The 26,139-nt window shown below is 41.4% G+C and overlaps 2 protein-coding genes across 4 annotated transcripts in view; both read left to right on the top strand.

Annotated features, from left to right (window-relative positions):
• Window positions 1-5,138, top strand: part of tmco6 (transmembrane and coiled-coil domains 6) — a 28,053-nt gene extending 22,915 nt beyond the window's left edge. For both annotated transcript variants that reach the window (XM_061899929.1, XM_061899930.1), the window contains exons 9-13: window positions 22-202; window positions 324-418; window positions 505-672; window positions 3,737-3,868; window positions 3,941-5,138. In XM_061899929.1, the coding sequence (XP_061755913.1) occupies window positions 22-202; window positions 324-418; window positions 505-672; window positions 3,737-3,868; window positions 3,941-3,958 (594 nt within the window). In that variant the 3' untranslated portion in view covers window positions 3,959-5,138. The remainder of the gene's footprint in view (window positions 1-21; window positions 203-323; window positions 419-504; window positions 673-3,736; window positions 3,869-3,940) is intronic.
• A 784-nt stretch (window positions 5,139-5,922) lies between these two features.
• On the top strand, window positions 5,923-26,010 carry LOC133552626 (membrane-spanning 4-domains subfamily A member 4D-like). Of its 2 annotated transcripts, XM_061899932.1 has the most exons (7): window positions 5,923-6,065; window positions 6,222-6,363; window positions 6,439-6,549; window positions 11,938-11,994; window positions 12,071-12,208; window positions 12,278-12,391; window positions 21,759-26,010. In XM_061899932.1, the coding sequence occupies exons 2-7, from the start codon at window positions 6,232-6,234 to the stop codon at window positions 21,810-21,812; spliced, it is 606 nt and encodes a 201-aa protein (XP_061755916.1). In that variant the 5' UTR covers window positions 5,923-6,065; window positions 6,222-6,231; the 3' UTR covers window positions 21,813-26,010. The 2 variants fall into 2 exon arrangements, with proteins under 2 accessions (XP_061755916.1, XP_061755917.1); XM_061899933.1 differs by lacking the exon at window positions 11,938-11,994.
• The last annotated feature ends 129 nt before the right edge of the window (window positions 26,011-26,139 follow it).

The following is a 26,139-nucleotide window of genomic DNA, read 5'->3' as shown; positions in this document are numbered from 1 at the left end:
TTCCATCCTTTCCCTCTTTAGCTGATTTGTCCTCTACTGAGGTGCATGGCCAACTTGCTGTCCTCCTGCACGGCAGACCAGCCAAGCGCCTGCCTGACGGACGTGAAGCTGGCGGCCGCTCTGTGCGCGCTGCTTCAGGCTTACGTGCGGACTCGACCCGCCTTGGCCAGGGAGACCGCATGGGTCCTCAACAACCTCACAGGTGCGGTCAAAGGGGATTCCTTCTGCACACGCAAAATGAAGTCAAACAATCTCTCTGATGGTTATGCAGAACTGTATTTTTTTGTTTGTTGATACAATTGGTCCTCTTTGATGTGATCCAGCTCAGTCCAGCTTTTTCTGCTCGGCCCTGCTGACTCTCAACTTGGTCCCGGGACTTCTCCAACTTCTGCCGTTCTCTCAGGGCATCAACACAATGGCCAGTGCAATACCTTTTTAGTTGTATTCATTTGGTTTTAAGATCATGATCCGTCACACTCTTGTCCACCTCACTGTGCCCTCCAGATCCTGAGAGTTCTAGCAAATGTGGCCCACAGCAAAAAGGAGTTCTGCGTGCAGCTGGCACACGCGGGGCTGCCGTCTTCTCTCTTGGCCACGCTCAAAATGGCCGATCGTGAGGCGCTGAGCCTGAGTATGGACGTCCTTTACATGCTGCTAGCTAGTAGTCCTCAAGTAAGTCACACACTTGAAATACCTGCGCCATCTTAGAAGTATGCCAGCTGTTCCCAAGTTGGCGTGGTAATGTTTTTTAATCGCATTTTAGCCTTTGTGGAGGGGGGGCGTGGCCTGCGATCCTGCAGCGAATCAGGTGTGCCAGGACCTGCTTTGAAGTCAGCGACAAGTGATTAGATAACCAGGCCCAGCTGGGTCATCTACCCACATGTCGCTGATTTCGAACCCGGTCCTGGCACACCCCGCTTCGCCGCAGGCCACGCCCCCCTACACAGCCTTTTATTTTTCCTTTTTAACATGGTAATCATAGATTTTGGTACTTGTCGCCATCTTAAAAAGTATGTTAGCTGTTCACTTGTTAGCACGGCAATGATGTTTGCTGGTATTTTAGCAAATGTTCTACCTTTTTTTTATCGTAATAATTATGGATTGTGTTTTTACCGGCATTTTAGTGGTGTTCCCTGTTAGCATGTTAATGTTTTTTTCTGCTGGCATTTTAGCTAATTTTCTGCATTTTTAACCTAATAATTATGGATTGTGTTAATTGCCGCCATTTTTTAAGTATACAAGTGGTTCCCTGTTAGCATGTTAATGTTAGCATGCTAATGTTTTTGCCGGCATTTTAGCTAATTTTCTACCTTTTTAACTTGATAATTATGGATTGTGTTACTTGCCGCCATTTTAAAAGTATACAAGTGGTTCCCTTTTAGCATGTTAATGTTAGCATGCTATGATTTTTGCCCGCATTTGAGCTAATTTTGTACCTTTTTTGACCTAATAATTACGGATTGTGTTACTTGCCGCCATTTTAGAAGTATACAAGTGGTTCCCTGTTAGCACGTTAATGTTAGCATGCTAATGTTTTTGCCGGCATTTTCGCTAATTTTCTACCTTTTTTAACCTAATAATTATGGATTGTGTTACTTGCCGCCATTTTAGAAGTATGCAAGTGGTTCCCTGTTAGCATGTTAATGTTAGCATGCTAATGATTTTTGCCCGCATTTGAGCTAATTTTGTACCTTTTTTGACCTAATAATTACGGATTGTGTTACTTGCCGCCATTTTAGAAGTATACAAGTGGTTCCCTGTTAGCACGTTAATGTTAGTATGCTAATGTTTTTGCTGGCATTTTCGCTAATTTTCTACCTTTTTTAACCTAACAATTATGGATTGTGTTACTTGCCGCCATTTTAAAAGTATACAAGCGGTTCCCTGTCAGCATGTTAATTTTAGCATGCTAATGATTTTTGCCCGCATTTGAGCTAATTTTGTACCTTTTTTGACCCGATAATTATGGATTGTGTTACTTGCCGCCATTTTAGAAGTATACAAGTGGTTGCACGTTAATGTTAGCATGCTAATGTTTTTGCCGGCATTTTCGCTAATTTTCTACCTTTTTTAACCTAATAATTATGGATTGTGTTACTTGCCGCCATTTTAGAAGTATACAAGTGGTTCCCTGTTAGCATGTTAACGTCAGCATGCTAATGTTTTTTCCGGCATTTTAGCAAATTTTCTACCTTTTTTAATCTAATAATTATGGATTGTGTTACTTGCCGCCATTTTAAAAGTATACAAGCGGTTCCCTGTTAGCATGTTAATGTTAGCATGCTAATGTTTTTGCCGGCATTTTCGCTAATTTTCTACCGTTTTTAACCTAATAATTATGGATTGTGTTACTTGCCGCCATTTTAAAAGTATACAAGCGGTTCCCTGTTAGCATGTTAATTTTAGCATGCTAATGATTTTTGTCCGCATTTGAGCTAATTTTGTACCTTTTTTGACCTAATATTTACGGATTGTGTTACTTGCCGCCATTTTAGAAGTATACAAGTGGTTCCCTGTTAGCACGTTAATGTTAGCATGCTAATGTTTTTGCCGGCATTTTCGCTAATGTTCTACCTTTTTTAACCTAATAATTATGGATTGTGTTACTTGCCGCCATTTTAAAAGTATACAAGCGGTTCCCTGTTAGCATGTTAATTTTAGCATGCTAATGATTTTCGCCCGCATTTGAGCTAATTTTGTACCTTTTTTGACCTAATAATTACGGATTGTGTTACTTGCCGCCATTTTAGAAGTATACAAGTGGTTGCACGTTAATGTTAGCATGATAATGTTTTTGCCGGCATTCTCGCTAATTTTCTACCTTTTTTCCCCCTAATAATTATGGATTGTGTTACTTGCCGCCATTTTAGAAGTATACAAGTGGTTCCCTGTTAGCATGTTAACGTTAGCATTCTAATGTTTTTGCCGGCATTTTAGCTAATTTTCTACCTTTTTTAATCTAATAATTATGGATTGTGTTACTTGCCGCCATTTTAAAAGTATACAAGCGGTTCCCTTTTAGCATGTTAATGTTAGCATGCTAATGATTTTTGCCCGCATTTGAGCTAATTTTGTACCTTTTTTGACCTAATAATTACGAATTGTGTTACTTGCCGCCATTTTAGAAGAATACAAGTGGTTACCTGTTATCATGTTAATGTTAGCATGCTAATGATTTTTGCCCGCATTTTCGCAAATGTTCTACCTTTTTTAACCTAATAATTTGGAATTGGCCCTGTGATGAGGTGGTGACTTGTCCAGGGTGTACGCCGCCTCCCGCCCGATTGTAGCTGAGATAGGCGCCAGCGCCCCCCGCCACCCCAAAAGGGAATAAGCGGTAGAAAATGGATGGATGGATGTAATTTGGAATTGAGTTACTTGCCGCCATTTTAGAAGTATACAAGCGGTTCCCTGTTATCATGTTAATGTTAGCATGCTAATGTTTTTGCCGGCATTTTAGCTAATTTTCTACCTTTTTTAACCTAATAATTAGGGATTGTGTTACTTGCCGCCATTTTAATCGTATACATGCTGCTCCCTGTTAGCATGTCAATGTTAGCATGCTAATGTTTTTTGCCGGCATTTTAGCTAATTTTCTGCATTTTTAACCTAATAACTAAGAATTGTGTTACTTGCCGCCATTTTAAAAGTATACAAGCTGTTCCCTGTTAGCATGTTAATGTTAGCATGCTGGTAGTAGCATCTTCCATCAGCGTGGTCTCCTTTTCTTCCTCAGGTGGTAGAGGACTTTGTCAGGCAGGGCGGCATTTCGCTTCTAGAAAGTTTTCAATACCACAGCGAAGAAGACTTGAGGAGAAGGGCCGCGTACCTCCTGGAGCGCCACCTGTTGTCTTCTTCTTCACACGGGGTGAATATCTCGCTGTGTTGTTACATGTGCCTTGTAACCCCGAATTTAATTACGAATCATTTTGTGTTGCAGGACATCACGCCTTCTTGACCCAACAGCAAGTTGGAAAGATGTGTGCACTGACATTATGTACATATGACAATAGAATACTACGTTTTAACATATATGAAAGGGGCAAGCGGTAGAAAAATGGATGGATGGGATGGTGTTTACTCTCTAACAAACTTGTACAAATGTATTAAACAGGAAATAGTGCCAGAAGTCAGGAAACACTTTGCGATCTGCAGTAAATGTTACATACACTGTATATTTTGCCAATATTATATTCATCCATTATCACTGAACATTTTAATAATTAAGATTTGTCTAGTACCCTAAAAATCCTTCTGTTTTTCATTACTACCCATTACTTTTTGTACTCAACCAGGGGTCCCCAAACTTTATGACTCGGGGGGCCACATTGGGTTAAAATAATTTGGCTGGGTTTTGTGTGTGTGCGTGCAAGAGAAGTCAATTTGTACAACTTCATCAACAATATTTGCCTGAGCGGCTGGACAGGACAAATAAAAAAAAAAAAATGTATGAATTTTTTTCCCCTTTGTTTGGAGAGGTCTTGCGGGCCGGATTGTGGACGCTGGCAGACAGAATCCGGTCCGCGGGCCATAGTTTGGGGACCCCACTACTCAATAATTCTAAACTTGGACCTGGATGGTGTTCTGTCTCCCGGAAGAAAGTTTGCATATTACATGTTTTTTTAAATGTCTATTAATTTGAAGTGCTGTGATGATCATAACTTGGAATACTTTTACCCCTCAGGTCAATTCTTAAACTGATTGTGGATATTATTCTATATCAAAATGTCCAAGATTGCTTCCTGTATCTTACCTAATGGAACATAAATTATTATTTTAGCACCTTTTTTCTACAGTTGTTAAATAAATGATGAGGATGGCTAACACAACAATTTTTTATTGTAAGCAAAGAGAATGCACGTCTTTCAGCATTTTGTTTTTATTTCACTAACATTTGCAATCTGACATTGAATCAGATGAGATTGTGGAATTTATATATTTTTTAATCATTGTCTCCTCAAATTACCCCATGTTGCGGCCTGCAGGTCATTTTTAACGGCCCCACGGTACATTTAAAAAATACAATTGAAAAAAATTAAAAACATAAAAAATTATATTAAAGGGCAAACAGGTGAAATGTAACAAGAACATTTTGCAATGCTTTAATAACACAAAGCTGCCATGCAGGCTGTTTCTTTCTTTAAAAAAAAAAAAGAATCAAAATCAATGTCATTTTGAATTATTGACCTATTCAAGGCTTCGATTACGTCACATTAAATATTCCACTTTGAAATATTTTTTGGAAAAAATGTTGCATATTTTGTGTTTTGACATATAGAAAACTGAGCTGTTTTTTTTAAAGAAGGGCCTAAAACACACAAAACAAACAACAATAAAACTTAAAATGGACAGATATATCTGAACTTGATCTCGAGAATATTGTGCTAAAAGTAAACAATAAAAAAAAGTATAATTCAACACTTTAATGATCACTTTTGGATCCCCAATTATTTTAGTGTGATTTGTTTTTAAGGGTCAATGCTCAAAAAAAAATAATGAATCAAAATCCAAAATTAAGGCTCCAATTATTATATAATCTCAAATATTACACCTAAAAAGTTATTGGGTGAAAATATTGCATATTTTGTGTTTTTTCCTTTTATTTTTTTCGTATTTAAAACTTGAATAATAATGAAAATAATAATACTGAATAATGACACATTTTTAGTATTTTTTTTTTTACCAAAACCCTTTGGGGTCCCCGGAATCATAACTGAGTGGAGGCCGAAATGTATATTTTTTATACATATATTGTATTGGTTTTTATAATAAAAAATAATGAAAATGGCCCCCGCTTGTTTTGATTTTTCAGTGTGCGGCCCTCAGTGGAAAAAGTTTGGACACCCCTGCTCTATGTCCTCCATCTCTTGTATTTGTTATGAATTCTATTATTTTGTTTAATTCAATGACTTGCTCACATTTTTCCACTGCGTCACCAAAACTTCTGAGCTCCTCTCAGTATATAAAAAAAAAAAGGTCTCAAATTTCTCTTCCCTCTCTTCCTGTCTCCCACAATCCTAAACGGTTTTCCCCGTACTGCATCTCTCCATGAAAAACTAAGCCTGGTAAGCATATTATTTTTATTTCACACCTTTCTTATCCTTACAGTTGGACGTGGGAACTTATTGTGTAACTTCCCTGCTGGAAGTGTAGTGAATAAAACAAGGGGCTTTGGAATGCACATCTGCTTCGACTAACAATGTTTTTCCTCTTGTGCGCAGCTTCCCCACCATGGATGACAGGACGTCAACACCAACCACCACTTCGGAGGTCACAAGAGGACAACAGAATGCGGACCTTAAGGCGTCGCCGTCCAGCAAACCTCTTCATCGCTTTCTCCAAAAGGAGCCCCAGAGTCTCGGCGTAATACATCCCTCGAACTCAGTCTCAAGCTCTGGTAAATAGTGCTTGCAGATCAGATGCTCTTCTAACCACCAGGTTGCCATCGGGATCTGTGGCTGTGCAGAGCTGATCATGGGATGCGTCTTGTTCAGGGAAACCATGACAACCTCCGGCAAGGCCTACATTCCTTTCTGGCAGGGAGGTCTGGTACGCAACACTCATTCGCGGTGCCGAGGTGCCAGTAATGGGCAAGCTACTTGGAAAATGTAAACAAAGCGACAGCTTACTCTGCATTAAATATGCCATGTCTAGTAATGTGGCCAGAAATGGTACTGCAATCACGGTAAAAATTCAGTAGTCCACTCCCAACCTCCATGACTGAGGTTGCCAGACACGCAGCCGAATCCGAATCCTACTGCAAGGAGGTTCCAATGGCAATCAACGAGTCTTACACTGTAGGTTTCTCTTGTTTATGCTTTTTGCAAGATGGTTTACTAAGTAATTATGCCACATTTTACTGATGTCGATTAGCCAAATGTATTTGTAAAGTTACGCAGCAATGTTTTCATCTGGAGTTGGGACAGATTGTCGGCATTACCCTGATAAAATGTCTAGTTTGAAACTGCTTGGCATTCTCTTGATGAGCTTCAAACACATCGTCAGGTTTAAACACTGATGAGATTTATTAAACAGACGAGAAGCAAGGAGTCATGCAGAGACAAGAGTTCATTTTGGCTCATATGAGGAGAGACGTGTTTTGGGCTGTATTTTAGTTACAGATCCAAACTAGGTGCTAAAAGCGGAGCCCACGTCCTTCCTCTATTTATTTGGGAGGTCCCTGGTTACATCACTGAAGCTGTCGCTGAAGGATGGGGGTTATCTCGACAGCTCCAGTTAGACACAATATTTGATTATACAAATATGCAAATGTGTTGCCGCTGGTGATATCACCCCCCGTCTCTGCTTTATCTGCGTCCCAGTACTCCATGTTCGGCCTTGGCAGTCAGCAGGCCGAGTCTGGACACAACACTGATACGAGACGACTTGCAATCTTTTGGATTGCCAGCTTTGCACGGATAGAAAAATACAGATAATAACTATAGCAACGACCCTTAAGCATAAAGTTGTGTAATAATATATACATGATTACTCTTAACACACGTGAAGTGAAAACTATTTTAGGTGACTACCTCTTCAAGTTAATCGAGAGTGTGCAAAAAAGTAATTACAGCAGGGGTGTCCAAACTTTATCCACTGAGGGCCGCACACTGAAAAATCAAAGCAAGCGGGGGCCATTTTGATATTTTTCATTTTAATAAACTCTACAATATATGTATAAGAAATATACATTTCCGCCTCCACTCAGGCTTAATCTTAGGGGCCCCAAAGGGTTTTGGTCCAAAAATTATAAAAAATGTGTCATTATTCAGTATATTTTTTTATTATTATTCAAGTTTTAAATCCCTAGATCAACATTAGGTCTATCTGTCAATATAATGATTTTAAAGATTTAAGTTGTATGCTCTTTTTGTCAAAGAAAACCCTGTTTTTTGATGGGAAAAAAAACACAAAATATGCAATATTATCACCCAATATTTTTTTAAAGTGGAATATTCCTCCCACTTCCAAAGACATGCACCTGGGGATAGGTTAATTGGCAACACTAAATTGGCCCTAATGTGTGAATGTGAGTGTGAATGTTGTCCGTCTATCTGTGTTGGCCCTGCGATGAGCTGGCGACTTGTCCAGGGTGTAGCCTGCCTTCCGCCCGATTGTAGCTGAGATAGGCGCCAGCGCCCCCCGCGACCCCGAAAGGGAATAAGCGGTAGAAAATGGATGGATGGATGGAATATTTGAAATTATATAATAATTGGAGCCTTAAAAAAGTCAATAACTAATAACACCATATATTTTAATTCATTATTATTTTTTGAGCAATGACACTTAAAAACACATCACACTAAAATTATTGGGGATCCAAAAATCTTTAGTGTTAAAAAATAAATTATACATTTTTTTTACTGTTTACTTTTAACACAATAATGTCGAGATCAACTTCAGATCTATCAGTTAATTATACGTTTTATTGTTGTTTATGTTTTTTGTTTGTTCATTTTAGGCCCCTCTTTAAAAAAACAGCTCAGATTTTTATATGGCAAACACAAAGTATGTAACATTTTCCCCAAAAAATATCTCAGTTGAAAATTTAACGTGACGTAATCGAAGCCTTGAATAGGTCAATAATTCATAATGACATTGATTTTGATTCATTATTATTTTTTAAAGAAAGAAACAGGCTGCAAGGCGGCTTTGTGTTATTAGAAAAAACATTAACATTTTCTTGTTACATTTCACCCGTTTTATCCTTTATATCACTTTTTATGTTTTAAAAAAGTTTCAATCGTATTTTTAAAATTTGCCGTGGGGCTGTTAAAAAATGACCTGCGGGCCGCAAATTTGTTCATTTTAAGCCCTTCTTTAAAAAAAACAGCTCAGATTTTTATATGGCAAACACAAAATATGCAACATTTTCCCCAAAAAATATCTCAGTTGAAAATTTAACGTGATGTAATTGGAGCCTTGAATAGGTCAATAATTCATAATGACATTGATTTTGATTCATTGTTATTTTTTAAAGAAAGAAACAGGCTGCATGGCAGCTTTGTGTTATCAGAAAAAACATTAACATTTTCTTGTTACATTTCACCCGTTTTATCCTTTATATTACTTTTTACGTTTTAAACATTTTTCAATCGTATTTTTAAAATTTGCCGTGGGGCCGTTAAAAAATGACCTGCGGGCCGCAAATGGCTCCCGGGCCGCACTTTGGACACCCGTGAATTAGAGCAAAGGCTGTCTTTTTTGAGAAAGTAGAATATTATACATGTTTTCAGTTATTTCACCCTTTTTTGTTAAGTACATAACTCCTTATGTGTTCATTCATAGTTATGATGCCTTCAGTGAGAATCTACAACAGGGATGTCAAACTCAAATACAGATTGGGCCAAAATTTAAAACTGAACGAAGCCGCGGGCCAAGGTTGAACAAATTAACCTTTTAATTGGGACCCAAACAGGTTTTGCATTGAATATTGAACAAGCAAGGCTTATATAGCTGTATAGTGACATGCAAAATCGAGTTTCAAATAACAATAATAATTGAAAAATATCAAATAAAATTATACTAAAAATCGAATGCCTCTATTATTTGCAGCCCTCTGACGTAAAGATCAAAATAAACTTTTTCAACAGGCTATGAATAAATTTGAAAATAAAATAATAATGAATGAATCAAACATTCAAGCATTGAAGTGGCAAAAAAGTGCATGAATAAAACGTTAATTATTGCTCAGTTCGCTACACTGATTTGCTGTATTTAACACTGAATATGGAACAAGCAACGCGTACATAACTTAATAGTGCAAAATCAACTTTCAAAAAACAAACGAAAAAATATCAATGGCATATTAAAGAAAATTGAAATAAAATAATGAATGCCTCTTTTCTATTTGCAGCCTTCTGAGGTAAATATCAACATTACCTTTTTCCACAGGCTAATACATTTGAAAATAAAATTGTTGTTTTGTTGGTAGCGGGTGGTGTATTTTGTAGTGTCCCGGAAGAGTTAGTGCTGCAAGGGGGTCCGGGTATTTCTTCTGATGTGTTCTTCCGAAATGTGTTTGTCATTCTTGTTTGGTGTGGGTTCACAGTGTGGCGCATATTTGTAACAGTGTTTAAGTTGTTTATACGACCACCCTCAGTGTGACCTGTATGGCTGTTGACCAAGTATGCATTGCATTCACTTGTGTGTGTGAAAAGCTGCATATATTACGTGACTCGGCCAGCACGCTGTTTGTAAGGAGGAAAAGCGGACGTGATGACAGGTTGTAGAGGACGCTAAAGGCAGTGCCTTTTAAGGCACGCCCCCAATATTGTTGTCTGGGTGGAAATCGGGAGAATTTCGGGAGAATGGTTGCCCGGGAGATTTTCGAGAGGGGCACTGAAGAAACAGGAGTCTACCGGGAAAATTGGGAGGGTTGGGAAGTATGAGTATTAGCGATGAATGCGGTGTTACAGCGGCACCGTCACTGTATAATACCGGCGGGCCAGCTCTAATGTTAATTTGACACTGCCTCAAGGGCCCGAAGAAATTACACGGCGGGCCAAATTTGGCCCGCAGGCCAGAGTTTGACACCCATGATCTACAATGTAGTCATAAAAATAAAGAAAAAGCATTGAAGGAAAATGTGTGTCCAAAATTTTGGCCTGTTCTGTACAATACTAGGGCTTCACGGTGGCAGAGGGGTTAGTGCGTCTGCCTCACAATATGAAGTTCCTGCAGTCCTGGGTTCAAATCCAGGCTCGGGATCTTTCTGTGTGGAGTTTGCATGTTCTCCCCGTGAATGCGTGGGTTCCCTCCGGGTACTCCGGCTTCCTCCCACTTCCAAAGACATGCACCTGGGGATAGGTTGATTGGCAACACTAAATTGGCCCTAGTGTGTGAATGTGAGTGTGAATGTTGTCTGTCTATCTGTGTTGGCCCTGCGATGAGGTGGCGACTTGTCCAGGGTGTACCCCTGCCTTACGCCCGATTGTAGCTGAGATAGGCGCCAGCGCCCCCCGCGACTCCAAAAGGGAATAAGCGGTAGAAAAATGGATGGATGGATGTACAATACTAGTACACAGCTCATGAAAAACATCCTTTTTTTATATTGTCATTGTAAGTGGACCAAAACACTATTATTAGAAAAATCATCTCTGCTGTCGTTTGATTATAACAATAAGTAATGTAACTTTATTTAGTCAGGTTTGGGACAGGTGTGCTGCAGGTGTGGGCCACAGTGTGCACGTCTGACGTCGCTTACATGTGCTCCACTGAATGCTCAAGGAGTTTTTACATTTGCTCACACACATGAGCAATGAGAGGGAACATTCGGGACTCTCGCTGCTGTCTTGGATCCGCTTTGGACTGAACTCTCGCGGCTGTGTTGGAGCCACTATGGATTGAACTTTCACAGTATCATGTTAGACCCGCTCGACATCCATTGCTTTCGGTCCCCTAGAGGGGACGGGGGGGGTTGCCCACATCTGAGGTCCTCTCCAAGGTTTCTCATAGTCAGCATTGTCACTGGCGTCCCACTGGATGTGAATTCTCCCTGCCCACTGGGTGTGAGTTTTCCTTGCCCTTTTGTGGGTACTTCCGAGGATGTTGTAGTCGTAATGATTTGTGCAGTCCTTTGAGACATTTGTGATTTGGGGCTATATAAATAAACGCCCCCCGCGACCCCGAAAGGGAATAAGCGGTAGAAAATGGATGGATGGATGATTGATTGAACATTGGGGATGTAGCTCATTGGCTAGCACTGCTCCAACGTCTTTTCATCAATGTATATTTGGGGGCTCCTTGGTTTGAAGCCAGCACGTGCGGGGCTGGAGTGAGCGGGTGTCCATTGTTGGAGCAGCACTGAGTGCAATAACATACATGTTGTTCAATGAACTAAGCATTGGTATGCCAGTCTCACTCTGATACGGCATTAGCTGGTAGCATTGAATAATTGTACACATGTGGTTTTGGTTTTGCTTTCATTTCTTTTAGTTTCTCATCTGTGGAATCTTGTCGGTCTACACGGGAGTATGTCCATCCAAAAAGATGGTAGTATATTTTTTAGCATATGTGATCATGCCAGTGTCAGCAAGTGTAAATTGTGATATATTTCCCCCCCCCCCAGGTGACCGTCTGTCTGTCCATGTATGTGATGTCCATCCTGGGAGTCTTCGTGTCTTCCATTTATAGGATAATCAGCTTTTTTTTCTACTGGTTCGTTTTATGGCAATTCTTTGCGGACCCAATGGGCTACAACAGAGCGGTAAAGGACATTTTACACTCAACACATTTGCACTGTGTTTGAAATCCACATCTCTCTCCTCCTGTTTAGATGCAACTTTTGGCCCTGGACTGCATTATGGTCACGTTCTCTGCGTGCGTGGCGGTGATTCTCATCTTCTTGTCAGTGGTGGCCCGCCTGGCTCTCAAATCCACAAACACCCAGGTAAGCGTCTAAATTACCAGTGAAAAATACAACTAAGGAGCTGCGGGCGCGTCTACACTTGTCATGTTTGGTCCGGTGGAAACAAACTCTGCTAATGCGGTCCGCTGTGAAGGTGATCATTCCAACACTGGTGTGGACCAAACAAGTCGGTTTCAATCCACCTGCAAGTGAATTCTGGTGCGGTTTAGTCGTACTTGCCAACCCTCCCGGATTATCCGGGAGACTCCCGAAATTCAGCGCCTCTCCGGAAATTCAGGCGGAGCTGGACGCCACGCCCCCTCCAGCTCCAAGCAGACCTGAGTGACGTGTCGACAGTCTGTTTTCACGTCTGCTTTCCCACAATATAAAGAGCGTGTCTACCCATTGACGTCATAACTGTAGAATTATCAAGGTCGAGTTCTTGGTTTCTTATGTGGGTTTATTGTTAGGCAGTTTCATTAAAGTCCTCCCAGCCCGGTAATAACACACAACAACAGCAGTCACATTTTCGTCTACCGTAAAGCAGTTAGTCTGCCGTTAGCTCCAATTTTGTGAACTTGTGACACTCTTAAACAGGACAATACTGCCATGTACTGTACAAAGAATAGAATAGAATGTAGAATAGAATGTACTTTATTTAATTCAGCACCACAGTTCGCTCACAATAAACAATGATAATAATAAATAATATAATATATATAATATGTGAATAATATAAATATATTCCACATATGTTCTACATTAAAGTGCAGTCAAGAAGGAACATATGCATTATACAGTCTGATGGCTCACGGTATGAAGGACCTCCTGTGTTGTTCCGTGTTACATTTTGGGAGTCAGAGCCTTCCACTTAACGTGCTCGTTCTCTCCGGAAGGTCCGAGTGTAGTGGGTGCGAGGTGTTCTCCATAATGGCTAGGAGTTTTGCTAGACTTCTTCTCTGCCCGAGAGCCTAACTGTGGTTAGAAAAATAGTGACAGAGAATAGCACAAAGATGGACATTTCAACCCTTAACTCAACAATGAGTAGATGAGTGTTATGTGTGTGTAATGTGTAAATAAATGAACACTGAAATGTAAGTATTTATTTTATTTATTTATATATATATATATATATATATATATACATATATACATATATATATATATATATATATATATATATATATATATATATATATATATATATATATATACATAATATAAATATGTCTTGATTGGATTATCCAGAGAATAGTGCTCGATACCCGGCGTGGCGCAGTGGGAGAGTGGCCGTGCGCAACCCAATGGTCACTGGTTCAAATCCCACCTAGAACCAACCTCGTCACGTCCGTTGTGTCCTGAGCAAGACACTTCACCCTTGCTCCTGATGGGTGCTGGTTGGCGCCTTGCATGGCAGCTCTCTCCATCAGTGTGTGAATGTATGTGTGAATGGGTAAATGTGGAAGTAGTGTCAAAGCGCTTTGAGTACCTTGAAGGTAGAAAAGCGCTATACAAGTACAACCCATTTATCTCTACAGAACTGTTTCATGAGGGGTTCCCTCAATCATCAGGAGATCAGAAAAATCTACTGATGATTGAGGGAACCCCTCATGAAACAGTTCTGTAGAGATGAAGTAGTCTTGTGATTTTTCCCACACCTACATATATATATAAATATTATATATATATATTAAATATTTGACTCTTAACCACATCCCCAACCACGCCGCGCCCCCAACCACGCCCCCACCCCACACCTCCCGAAATCGGAGATCTCAAGGTTGGCAAGTATGGGTTTAGTGTATTTGGTTTAAATGTGAACACGACACAGATCAATGACACATAGCATGACAAATAATATTCAGTATACAAAACCCAAAACCGAAAAATTGGCACGTTGTGTAAATGGTAAATAAAAACAGCATACAATGATTTGCAAATCCTTTTCAACTTATATTCAATTGAATAGACTGCAAAGACAAGATATTTATTGTTCCAACTGAGAATATTAATATTTTTAGCAAATAATAATTGACTTGGAATTTAATGGTAGCAACACATTGGAAAAAAGTTGTCACAAGGGCATTTTTACCGATGTGTTACATGGCCTTTCCTTTTAACAACAGTCAATAAATGTTTGGGAACTGTTGTGGTCAATTTTTGAAGCTTTTCAGGTCGAATTATTTCCCATTCTTGCCTAATATACAGCTTAAGTTGTTCAACAGTCCGGGGTTTCCGTTGTGGTATTTTAGGCTTCATAATGCACCACACATTTTCAATTGGAGACATGTCTGGACTGCAGGCGGGCCAGGAACGTTCCCGCTCTCTTTTACTACGAAGCCACGCTGTTGTAACACGTGCAGAATGTGTCTTGTTGAAATAAGCAGGGGCGTCCATGATAACGTTGCTTGGATGGCAACATATGTTGCTCCAAAACCTGTATGTACCTTTCAGCATTAATGGTGCCTTCACAGATGTGTAAGTTACCCATGCCTTGGCCACTAATACACCCCCATACCATCACAGATGCTGGCTTTTGAACTTTGCATCTATAACAGTCCGGGTGGTTCTTTTTCTCTTTGGTACGGAGTACACGACATCCACAGTTTCCAAAAACAATTTGAAATGTGGACTTGTCAGACCACAGAACACTTTTCCACTTTGCATCAGTCCATCTTAGATGAACTCGGGCCCAGCAAAGCCGGCGCCGTTTCTGGGTGTTGTTGATAAATGGCTTTGGCTTTGCACTTACAGATGTAAATCCCTAAATTCCTTGCAATAGCTGTTTTTCTTAAACTGTTCGACAATTTGCTCACGCATTTGTTCCCAAAGTGGTGACCCTCGCCCCATCCTTGTTTGTGAACTACTAAGCATTACATGGAAGCTGCTTTTATACCCAATCATGGCACCCACCTGTTCCCTAGTAACCTGTTCACCTGTGGGATGTTCCAAATAAGTGTTTGATGAGCATTCCTCAACTTTCTCAGTCTTTTTTGCCACTTGTGCCAGCTTTTTTGAAACATGTTGCAGGCATCCAATTCCAAATGAGCTAATATTTGCAAACAATAAAAAAGTTTACCAGTTCGAACGTTAAGTATCTTGTCTTTGCAGTCTATTCAATTGAATATAAGTTGAAAAGGATTTGCAATTCCTTGTATCCTGTTTTTATTTACCATTTACACAACGTGCCAACTTAATGTTTTAGGTTTTGTTATATAAAGAGGTACCTTAACTTAAGTGTTTTGATATAAGAGCTGTAACTGTCATTGCTTGAAGTTGCAAGCAAAAATCTGAGTTCCAAACATGCCCAGCATTATTTGACGTAACAAATGTCACAGTGAACCTCGTAAGATCCGACCTAAACATCTGGTCTTACTCGCTAGCATTAACTTACAGCTAGAGATGGACATAACTTTGGTTTCCAAGAATGGGAAAGAAGAAGTTGAGTTTGGGGATCGATACTGAAATATCGATACCGCCAATACCAGAATTTGATGCTCTAATATCAATTCTCAAATTAAAGTGTCGATACTTTTGATAATTTAGTTCAGGGGTGTCCAAACCTATTTTCTACAAATGCCATATCCTAAAAAACCAAATGCTGTGGCTATATTAATGTTTTTTTAATAAAGAAAAAAAAATACTAAAAACAGATAATATATATATTTAAAGGCAGAACTTTGTGCCAGCTTTCTATTATTGGTATATTATTATTTATTATTAGTTACCAATTACAACACTAGCTTTTTTTCTCTTTTTTTCTTACATTTTTACTGTTGTTGATCCCCTGTAAGAATAGAATGAAAAATATTAAATTCTGCCCAAAATTTTGCCTTTATGAAGATATGTTGTTTATGTATTTTTCCAAATTAAGTAATTAATAGGTTAGTATTGTATTTTTAATTGACTAACTAACTAAACTTTGTATATATTTTAGGTATGTTTTATTTTTATTTTGAGAAGTCTTGATATTTTAGATCCGGGATGTTTGGGCTTTTTCCACCGTGGGAAGCACACTGAAAAGTTAAGAGTTGTGGGGCCGTTTTGATATTTTTAAAATACTATAAACAAATCATATATTTAAAGACAAAACTCTGTGTTATAGTTCAGTGGTCCCCAACCTTTTTGTATCCGCGGACCGGTCAACGCTTAATAATTTGTCCTGCGGCCCAGGGGGGGTTCTTTTTTTTTTTTCTTTTTTTTTTTTCTTCTTTTTCATGAATAAGGGACGTTTTTGTCATGAAAAAGGGAGTTTTTTGTGGTTGGTGCACTATTTGTAAGTGTATATTGTGTTTTTTATGTTGATTTAATAAAATAAATAGAAAAATATTTTGTATTTATTTTTTATTTATTTATTTATTTATTTTTTATAAAAAATTCTTCTGCGGCCCGGTACCAATCGGGCCAACCTGGTGGTTGGGGACCACTGTTATAGCTGACTAAGTATATTATTACTATTGATTATCCCTTTTTAAAAATGTCAGCTTTTTGTCATTACATTCCGATTTTTTGCTCTTTTTTTCTTACATTTTTCCATCCATCCATCCATTTTCTACTGCTTATTCCCTTTCGGGGTCGCGGGGGGCGCTGGCGCCTATCTCAGCTACAATCGGCAGAAGGCGGAGTACACCCTTTTTATTGTAGTTATTTTAGATAGATATGTTGTAAAAGGATAAAGTGAATTATATTTATATAGCGCTTTTCTCTAGTGACTCAAAGCGCTTCACATAGTGAAACCCAATATATAAGTTACATTTTTAAAACAGTGTGGGGGGCACTGGGAGCATGTGGGTAAAGTGCCTTGCCCAAGGACACAACAGCAGTGACTGGGACGGCAGAAGCGGGGATCGAACCTGCAACCCTCAAGTTGCCGGCTCGGACGCTCTACCAACTGAGCTATACCGGTAGAAAAAGGGATAACTGGATGTTATTATTTGCAAACGCACCACTTTTTATAATTTATCAGACACATTACTTATATTTGCACAAAGTATCGGATAGGTATCGCCGATACCAGCCTGAATTTTACTCGGTATCACATCGGAAAGAAAATTAGTGGTATCGAACATCACGAGTGTTAATTAAGGATCGTGCTCATCAAAAGCATGGCGGTGAAGCAGTTTGCGCACATCACTGTCAGTCTGCACCACGCTGAAGCAGAATGAGCCAGCCAAGAATGTTAATATACAATCTAAATGGCAGACATTTATCCATGAAATTATAAAAAAAAGCTGCTGATGGTGTGTTTGACGGGAAAGCAGCTGGAAGGAGATGCTGTAAAAATCCACTCTCCATGGTAAATGCTGTACATTATCACTACACAACTTCATAAAACTACTGTAATTGTTAGTAGTACATTCTATATTTTTATTTTTATACAATATTTCTTATCTTAAAGTTGTTTTTTCTTTTTAAAAGGCTTGGTACGTGTTAAAATTGTGCTGTTTTTTTTTTTCTCTACATTTAAAGAGCTCCGTCACAGAACCAAACAAGCTCTTAAAGGCCTACTGAAATGAGTATTTCTTATTTAGACGGGGATAGCAGATCCATTTTATGTGTCATACTTGATCATTTTTCGATATTGCCATATTTTTGCTGAAAGGATTTAGTAAAGAACATCCACGATAAAGTTCGCAACTTTTGGTCGTTAATAAAAAAGCCTTGCCTGTACCGGAAGTCGCAGATGATGCGCGCGTGACGTCACGGGTTGTGGAGCTCCTCACATCTGAACATTGTTTCCAATCATGGCCACCAGCAGCGCGAGCGATTCGGACCGAGAAAGCGACGATTTCCCCATTAATTTGAGCAAGGATGAAAGATTTGTGAATGAGGAAAGTGAGAGTGAAGGACTAGGAAAAAGAAAAGGGCAGTGGGAGCAATTCAAATAGGGAAGATGCTGTGAGAGGCGCTGTGGCAGTTGTGGGGGTGGCAGCACCACTCAGCCAGGCCCAACCGCAACTTTGAACCTGACGCTGACTGTGACGGTCAGGAGGACGCTGCTGATATTGATGCTGGAGTAGCACACGACACAGATCGCCTTCAGAATACAGAATGGTATAATGTTATTAATTAATACACATAATACACTGTACTTTGTGTGTGTGGTCCAATCCAACCGTGTTCGCTTGACATCTCTGTTCCATAGTAAAGCTTGACTGTCATCTTTCAGGAATGTAGACAATGAAACACCGACTGTGTTTGTGTTGCTAAAGGCGTCTGCAATACACCGCTTCCCACCTTCATCTTTCTTTCTTGATGTCTCCATTGTTCATTGAACAAATTGCAAAAGTGTCAGCAACACATATGTCCATAATAGTGTGGAATTTTGCGATGAAAACAGAGGACTTAATAGCTGGGCACGATGCTGGCACAAAATGTCCTCTACAATCAGTGACGTCACACGCAGGCGTCATCATACCGAGACGTTTTCAGCAGGATTTTTTGGCGCGAAATTTAAAATTGCTCACCCGGCCGTATTGGCATGTGTTGCAATGTTAATATTTCATCATTGATATATAATGATAGTCGAACCTCGGATTCAGGAGGAACAGTGTGGTTTTCGTCCTGGTCGTGGAACTGTGGACCAGCTCTATACTCTCGGCGGGGTTCTTGAGGGTGCATGGGGGTTTGCCCAACCAGTCTACATGTGCTTTGTGGACTTGGAGAAGGTATTCGACCGTGTCCCTCGGGAAGTCCTGTGGGGAGTGCTCAGAGAGTATGGGGTATCGGACTGTCTTATTGTGGCGGTCCGCTCCCTGTACGATCAGTGTCAGAGCTTGGTCCGCATTGCCGGCACTAAGTCGGACCCGTTTCCAGTGAGGGTTGGACTCCGCCAAGGCTGTCCTTTGTCACCGATTCTGTTCATAACTTTTATGGACAGAATTTCTAGGCGCAGTCAAGGCGGTGAGGGGTTCTGGTTTGGTGGCTGCAGGATTAGGTCTCTGCTTTTTGCAGATGATGTGGTCCTGATGGCTTCATCTGACCGGGATCTTCAGCTCTCACTGGATCGGTTCGCAGCCGAGTGTGAAGCGACCGGAATGAGAATCAGCACCTCCAAGTCCGATTCCAAGGGTGGAATGCCATCTCCGGCTTGGGGAGGAGACCCTGCCCCAAGTGGAGGAGTTCAAGTACCTAGGAGTCTTGTTCACGAGTGGGGGAAGAGTGGATCGTGAGATCGACAGGCGGATCGGTGCGGCGTCTTCAGTAATGCGGACGTTGTACCAATCCGTTGTGGTGAAGAAGGAGCTGAGCCGGAAGGCAAAGCTCTCAATTTACCGGTCGATCTACGTTCCCATCCTCACCTATGGTCATGAGCTTTGGGTCATGACCGAAAGGATAAGATCACGGGTACAAGCGGCCGAAATGAGTTTTCTCCGCCGTGTGGCGGGGCTCTCCCTTAGAGATAGGGTGAGAAGCTCTGTCATCCGGGAGGAACTCAAAGTAAAGCCGCTGCTCCTCCACATGGAGAGGAGCCAGATGAGGTGGTTCGGGCATCTGGTCAGGATGCCACCCGAACGCCTCCCTAGGGAGGTGTTTAGGGCACGTCCAACCGGTAGGAGGCCACGGGGAAGACCCAGGACACGTTGGGAAGACTATGTCTCCCGGCTGGCCTGGGAACGCCTCGGGATCCCCCGGGAAGAGCTGGACGAAGTGGCTGGGGAGAGGGAAGTCTGGGTTTCCCTGCTTAGGCTGTTACCCCCGCGACCCGACCTCGGATAAGCGGAAGAAGATGGATGGATGGATGGATGATATATATAAACTATCAGACTGTGTGGTCGGTAGTAGTGGGTTTCAGTAGGCCTTTAAGTTGAGGTACTACTGTAGTTTGTTCGTGCTTGGTTTACTTATACATATTTTACTATTTTACTTCATTGAAAGACAATGAAGACAATCTTGTGATGATGTTTGGCTTTATGCTTACAAACTAAAATGTAATTCTTTAGTCTCAGGTAGTTTTTGGCAACACTGTAACATGAACAGCTTCATCGGAACTCCAGACTAGGGCTGGGCGTATCGATACCAAGTATCGATAGTATCGATACTTGGTGAGTATCGGTATCGTATCGATACTGGCGTGATGGTATCGATACTTCCCAAATTAAGCGAATCACTCCGATTTAAAAAAAAATCCTCCTCACCACTCCACCCTCCTCCCTAGTGATGGGTCGCGAACGAGATTTAAAAACACTTTAAAAATTCATCTTCAACCCAAAATAAAATCAAATAAATACGATTAACATGACGCTTGGTGCGTTCGCGCACACACATCAGTATAATTCCTTCCGACGTTCACTCGGACACGCACACACACACGCGTGCGTTTCCAGTGCGACTTAATGTCTTGGTTGTAAACTGTAAAGTATTTTATTGCAATAAAATAACGATAAGAATTTCTCAGTTCTTTTGTTTTGTGTTCATTTTTACAACTGTCTAATAACTAGTTTTTTCTTTTTTACTTAAGTTCTTGTGTGTTGTGAGGCGACTAGCCAAGTTCAGTATTTGTTTTCACTTTATTTGCACTATTTACTTTATTGTAATTGATATTATTACTTTTTTTGGGCTTCACGGTGGCAGAGGGGTTAGTGCGTCTGCCTCACAATACGAAGGTCCTGCAGTCCTGGGTTCAAATCCCGGCTCGGTATCTTTCTGTGTGGAGTTTGCATGTTCTCCCCGTGAATGCGTGGGTTCCCTCCGGGTACTCCGGCTTCCTCCCACTTCCAAAGTGTTGATTGGCAACACTAAATTGGCCCTAGTGTGTGAATGTGAGTGTGAATGTTGTCTGTCTGTCTGTGTTGGCCCTGCGATGAGGTTGCGACTTGTCCAGGGTGTACCCCGCCTTCCGCCCGATTGTAGCTGAGATAGGCGCCAGCGCCCCCCGTGACCCCAAAAGGGAATAAGCGGTAGAAAATGGATGGATGGATTATTACTTTTTTATTTGAATTTCTCAGTTATTTTGTTTTGTGTTCATTTTTACAACTTTGTTCAATAACTAGAGTTTTGTTATTTACCTTAAGTGTTTGTGTGTTTTGAGGCGACAAGCCAGGTTCAGTAGTTGTTTGCACCTTATTTGCATTACTTTATTGCTATTGATATTACTTTTGTAATAAATATTTTATTTGTTGTATTATTATCATAATCAATTAATAAGGCAAAAGTACAAATTTGTTTTTCAAAAGTATCGATACCCCGAAGTCCCCCCGCCATCGGATGACGTCACTTCCGGCATCGGCGATACTGGCCGGTATCGTATGTGATTGGTATCGATACCCAAATTTGCGATATCGCCCACCCCTATTCCAGACCAAAGACAGATTTGGTCTTTACATGATGTTGATTATGACTATTTGTCATTGTCATAAATATGTTAGTCATGATGTTGCAGTGAAGTAACCAAGTTCTCCTCCAACAGGTCATTTTCCAGCGGATATCAACGCCACAGACTGACACAACATCCCAACTATAATTTTGGATCCTTCTCACTTAACGATCATACATCTGTACAGTTTTCTATACTATGTTATACATTACCACTTTAGGAATACTCGCTCCATTTAATGAGATTTAATACATTTTTGCACATTTATTCATCCATCCATCCATCCATTTTCTACCGCTTATTCCCTTTCGGGGTCGCGGGGGGCGCTGGCGCCTATCTCAGCTACAATTGGGCGGAAGGCGGGGTACACCCTGGACAAGTCGTCACCTCATCGCAGGGCCAACACAGATAGACAGACAACATTCACACTCACATTCACACACTAGGGCCAATTTAGTGTTGCCAATCAACCTATCCCCAGGTGCATGTCTTTGGAGGTGGGAGGAAACCGGAGTACCCGGAGGGAACCCACGCATTCACGGGGAGAACATGCAAACTCTACACAGAAAGATCCCGAGCCAGGAATTGAACCCAGGACTGCAGGACCTTTGTATTGTGAGGCAGACGCACTAACCCCTCTGCCACCGTGAAGCCCAGTATTCATTTAACTATGTGTATTATCGTGGTTGAAAACCCACCAAGAGCCGTCTCTAATATTTCGCTTACCTGTATCACTGTGAGAGAAAAAAAATATTTTAGACTTTACGATTTAAAAAAAAAAATGGCAGCTCAGTCTCCAGTATTTTACCGTAAAATGCACAGTGGTTTTTACTCGGAATAATTGCAAATGGAAAAACAATACCACTTATTTTTACCATAAAATTCTGAACACCAAGATTTCCGTTTTTTTACCTTAAATCTACGGTCGTTGTTTTTACAGTGCATTACTGTAAAGCAGGGGTCTCAAACATGCGGCCCGCGAGCCAATTGTAGCCCGCGAGACGTTATTTTGCGGCCCGCACCTTAATATGAAAATCTAATGTTGGTGCGGCCCGCGAGTTTTACATGAATGGCACTCTACAGTGTTATACCTGTACACCCTCGATTTTTCCAGGAGATAATATATTTTATGTATTTAAAAATGGAAGAACCACTACAACCAGTTAGCACTAATGTCTTTATATGACCAACAAATAATCAAGCAGTCTTCAATCAATCAATCAATGTTTATTTATATAGCCCCAAATCACAAATGTCTCAAAGGACTGCACAAATCATTACGACTACAACATCCTCGGAAGAACCCACAAAAGGGCAAGGAAAACTCACACCCAGTGGGCAGGGAGAATTCACATCCAGTGGGACGCCAGTGACAATGCTGACTATGAGAAACCTTGGAGAGGACCTCAGATGTGGGCAACCCCCCCCCCTCTAGGGGACCGAAAGCAATGGATGTCGAGCGGGTCTAACATGATACTGTGAAAGTTCAATCCATAGTGGCTCCAACACAGCCGCGAGAGTTCAGTTCAAGCGGATCCAAGACAGCAGCGAGAGTCCCGTCCACAGGAAACCATCCCAAGCGGAGGCGGATCAGCAGCGTAGAGATGTCCCCAACCGATACACAGGCGAGCGGTCCATCCTGGGTCCCGACGAGCGGTCCATCCTGGGACTTGACTTTGGACAGCCAGTACTTCATCCATGGTCATCGGACCGGACCCCCTCCACAAGGGAGGGGGGGACATAGGAGAAAAAAAGAAAAGAAGCGGCAGATCAACTGGTCTAAAAAGGAGGTCTATTTAAAGGCTAGAGTATACAGGTGAGTTTTAAGGTGAGACTTAAATGCTTCTACTGAGGTAGCATCTCGAACTGTTACCGTGAGGGCATTCCAGAGTACTGGAGCCCGAACGGAAAACGCTCTATAGCCCGCAGACTTTTTTTGGGCTCTAGGAATCACTAATAAGCCGGAGTCTTTTGAACGCAGATTTCTTGCCGGGACATATGGTACAATACAATCGGCTAGATAGGATGGAGCTAGACCGTGTAGTATTTTATACGTAAGTAGTAAAACCTTAAAGTCACATCTTAAGTGCACAGGAAGCCAGTGCAGGTGAGCCAGTACAGGCGTTATGTGATCAAACTTTCTTGTTCTTGTCAAAAGTCTAGCAGCCGCATTTTGTACCAACTGTAATCTTTTAATGCTAGACATGGGGAGACCCGAAATATTAGAATATTAGACTTCTAAATCATATCCTACTATACATATACACTTATCAGTTCCAGCACATTGACTCAGTTATGAATGTAATCTACATTAATTCTCCAGTGTTGTATTTAATTAATCCACAGAAAAAATCCGAGCCAACCTACTACACATGTGATCATCAGTGTCACAAGACAGCACAGTGCACCTCTTTATGATCGTGATAACCATAGTTTTGCCTTGTGAGTGAGCCAAATGTTTGCTAAATGTGTCCTCTTTGAAACACTTTTTAAATTTTAGCATTCCCGTGCAGAGGAGCCAGATGAGGTGGTTCGGGCATCTGGTCAGGATGCCACCCGAACGCCTCCCTAGGGAGGTGTTTAGGGCACGTCCAGCTGGTAGGAGGCCTTGGGGAAGACCCAGGACACGTTGGGAAGACTATGTCTCCCGGCTGGCCTGGGAACGCCTCGGGATCCCCCGGGAAGAGCTAGACGAAGTGGCTGGGGAGAGGGAAGTCTGGGCTTCCCTGCTTAGGCTGCTGCCCCCGCAACCCGACCTCGGATAAGCGGAAGATGATGGATGGATGGATGGATGGCATCCCCGTGCAATACATATCCTTGACGTTTCATTATCGCGATGCATCTCAATAGGTAAGGGAAAACGGGGGTTGTTCGTCTCGACACCAGAGGGCGCTGTTTCTCAAAAATTATGGTACGCATGTGCCTTCAGACTGTGGCAGCATCCATCCCATCCATTTTCTACCGCTTATTCCCTTTTGGGGTCGCGGGGGGGCGCTGGCGCCTAGTTTAGCTACAATCGGGCGGGAGGCGGGGTACACCCTGGACAAGTCGCCAACTCATCGCAGAGCCAACACAGATAGACAGACAACATTCACACACTAGGGCCCATTTAGTGTTGCCAATCAACCTATCCCCAGGTGCATGTCTTTGGAGGTGGGAGGAAGCTGGAGTACCCGGAGGGGAGAACATGCAAACTCCACACAGAAAGATCCCAAGCCTGGGGTTGAACCCAAGACTGCAGGACCTTCGTATTGTGAGGCAGACGCACTAACCCCTCTGCCACCGTGAAGCCCTAGTATTGCACAGAACAGGCCCAAATTCTGGACACACATTTTCCTTCAATGCTTTTTCTTTATTTTTATGACTACATTGTAGATCATGGGTGTCAAACTCTGGCCTGCGGGCCACATTTGGCCCGCCGTGTAATTTCGTCGGGCCCTTGAGGCAGTGCCAAATTAACATTAGAGCTGGCCCGCCGGTATTATACAGTGACGGTGCCGCTGTAACACCGCATTCATCGCTAATACTCATAATTCCCAACCCTCCCAATTTTCCTGGTAGACTCCTGTTTCTTCAGTGCCCCTCTCGAAAATCTCCCGGGCAACCATTCTCCCGATTTCCACCCAGACAACAATATTGGGGGCGTGCCTTAAAAGGCACTGCCTTTAGCGTCCTCTACAACCTGTCATCACGTCCGCTTTTCCTCCTTACAAACAGCGTGCTGGCCGAGTCACGTAATATATGCAGCTTTTCACACACACAAGTGAATGCAATGCATACTTGGTCAACAGCCATACAAGTCACACTGAGGGTGGCCGTATAAACAACTTAAAACACTGTTACAAATATGCGCCACACTGTGAACCCACACCAAACAAGAATGACAAACACATTTCGGAAGACCATCCGCACCGTAACACAACACAAACACAACAGAAGAAATACCCAGACCCCCTTGCAGCACTAACTCTTCCAGGACACTACAAAATACACCACCCGCTACCAACAAAACAATTTTATTTTCTGTCAGCGCGGTAGCACTTCCGTGTTATTAGTGAAGTCAATGTAACTGTAAGTCCCAATCGATGCTGCTGCTGCTACTATTACTATCAGATGATGTGGAGGCCATAATGTTTGATAATAGCTTCACTGAAAACTGCATTACATGAAAAAGTGTGGGGCGAGGGGGGTAACACTGATTTTCTCTACTTTTACTAATGTTACGATTAAATATATGTAGCTTTACATTCTGTGTTGAAATATATGTGCAATACATTTAGGTAGATAATGGCTATGTTGTTAATATGGAAATTAAAGTGCTCTAATAAATAAATCATAAATGTGATCATTCCAGTATGTTTCTGATGCTCAAAAAACCTAACGTAGTTTGCCCAAAGTATCAAAAATGAAGGTACACCTAATTTTTACATACAGTTGTGATCAAAATTATTCAACCCCCACACAATTTTGGTGT

This window comes from Nerophis ophidion, linkage group LG05 (genome assembly GCF_033978795.1).
Source record: "Nerophis ophidion isolate RoL-2023_Sa linkage group LG05, RoL_Noph_v1.0, whole genome shotgun sequence".
NCBI classification, from domain to species: Eukaryota; Metazoa; Chordata; class Actinopteri; order Syngnathiformes; family Syngnathidae; genus Nerophis; species Nerophis ophidion.
This window is presented reverse-complemented; position numbering and strand designations above follow the sequence as displayed.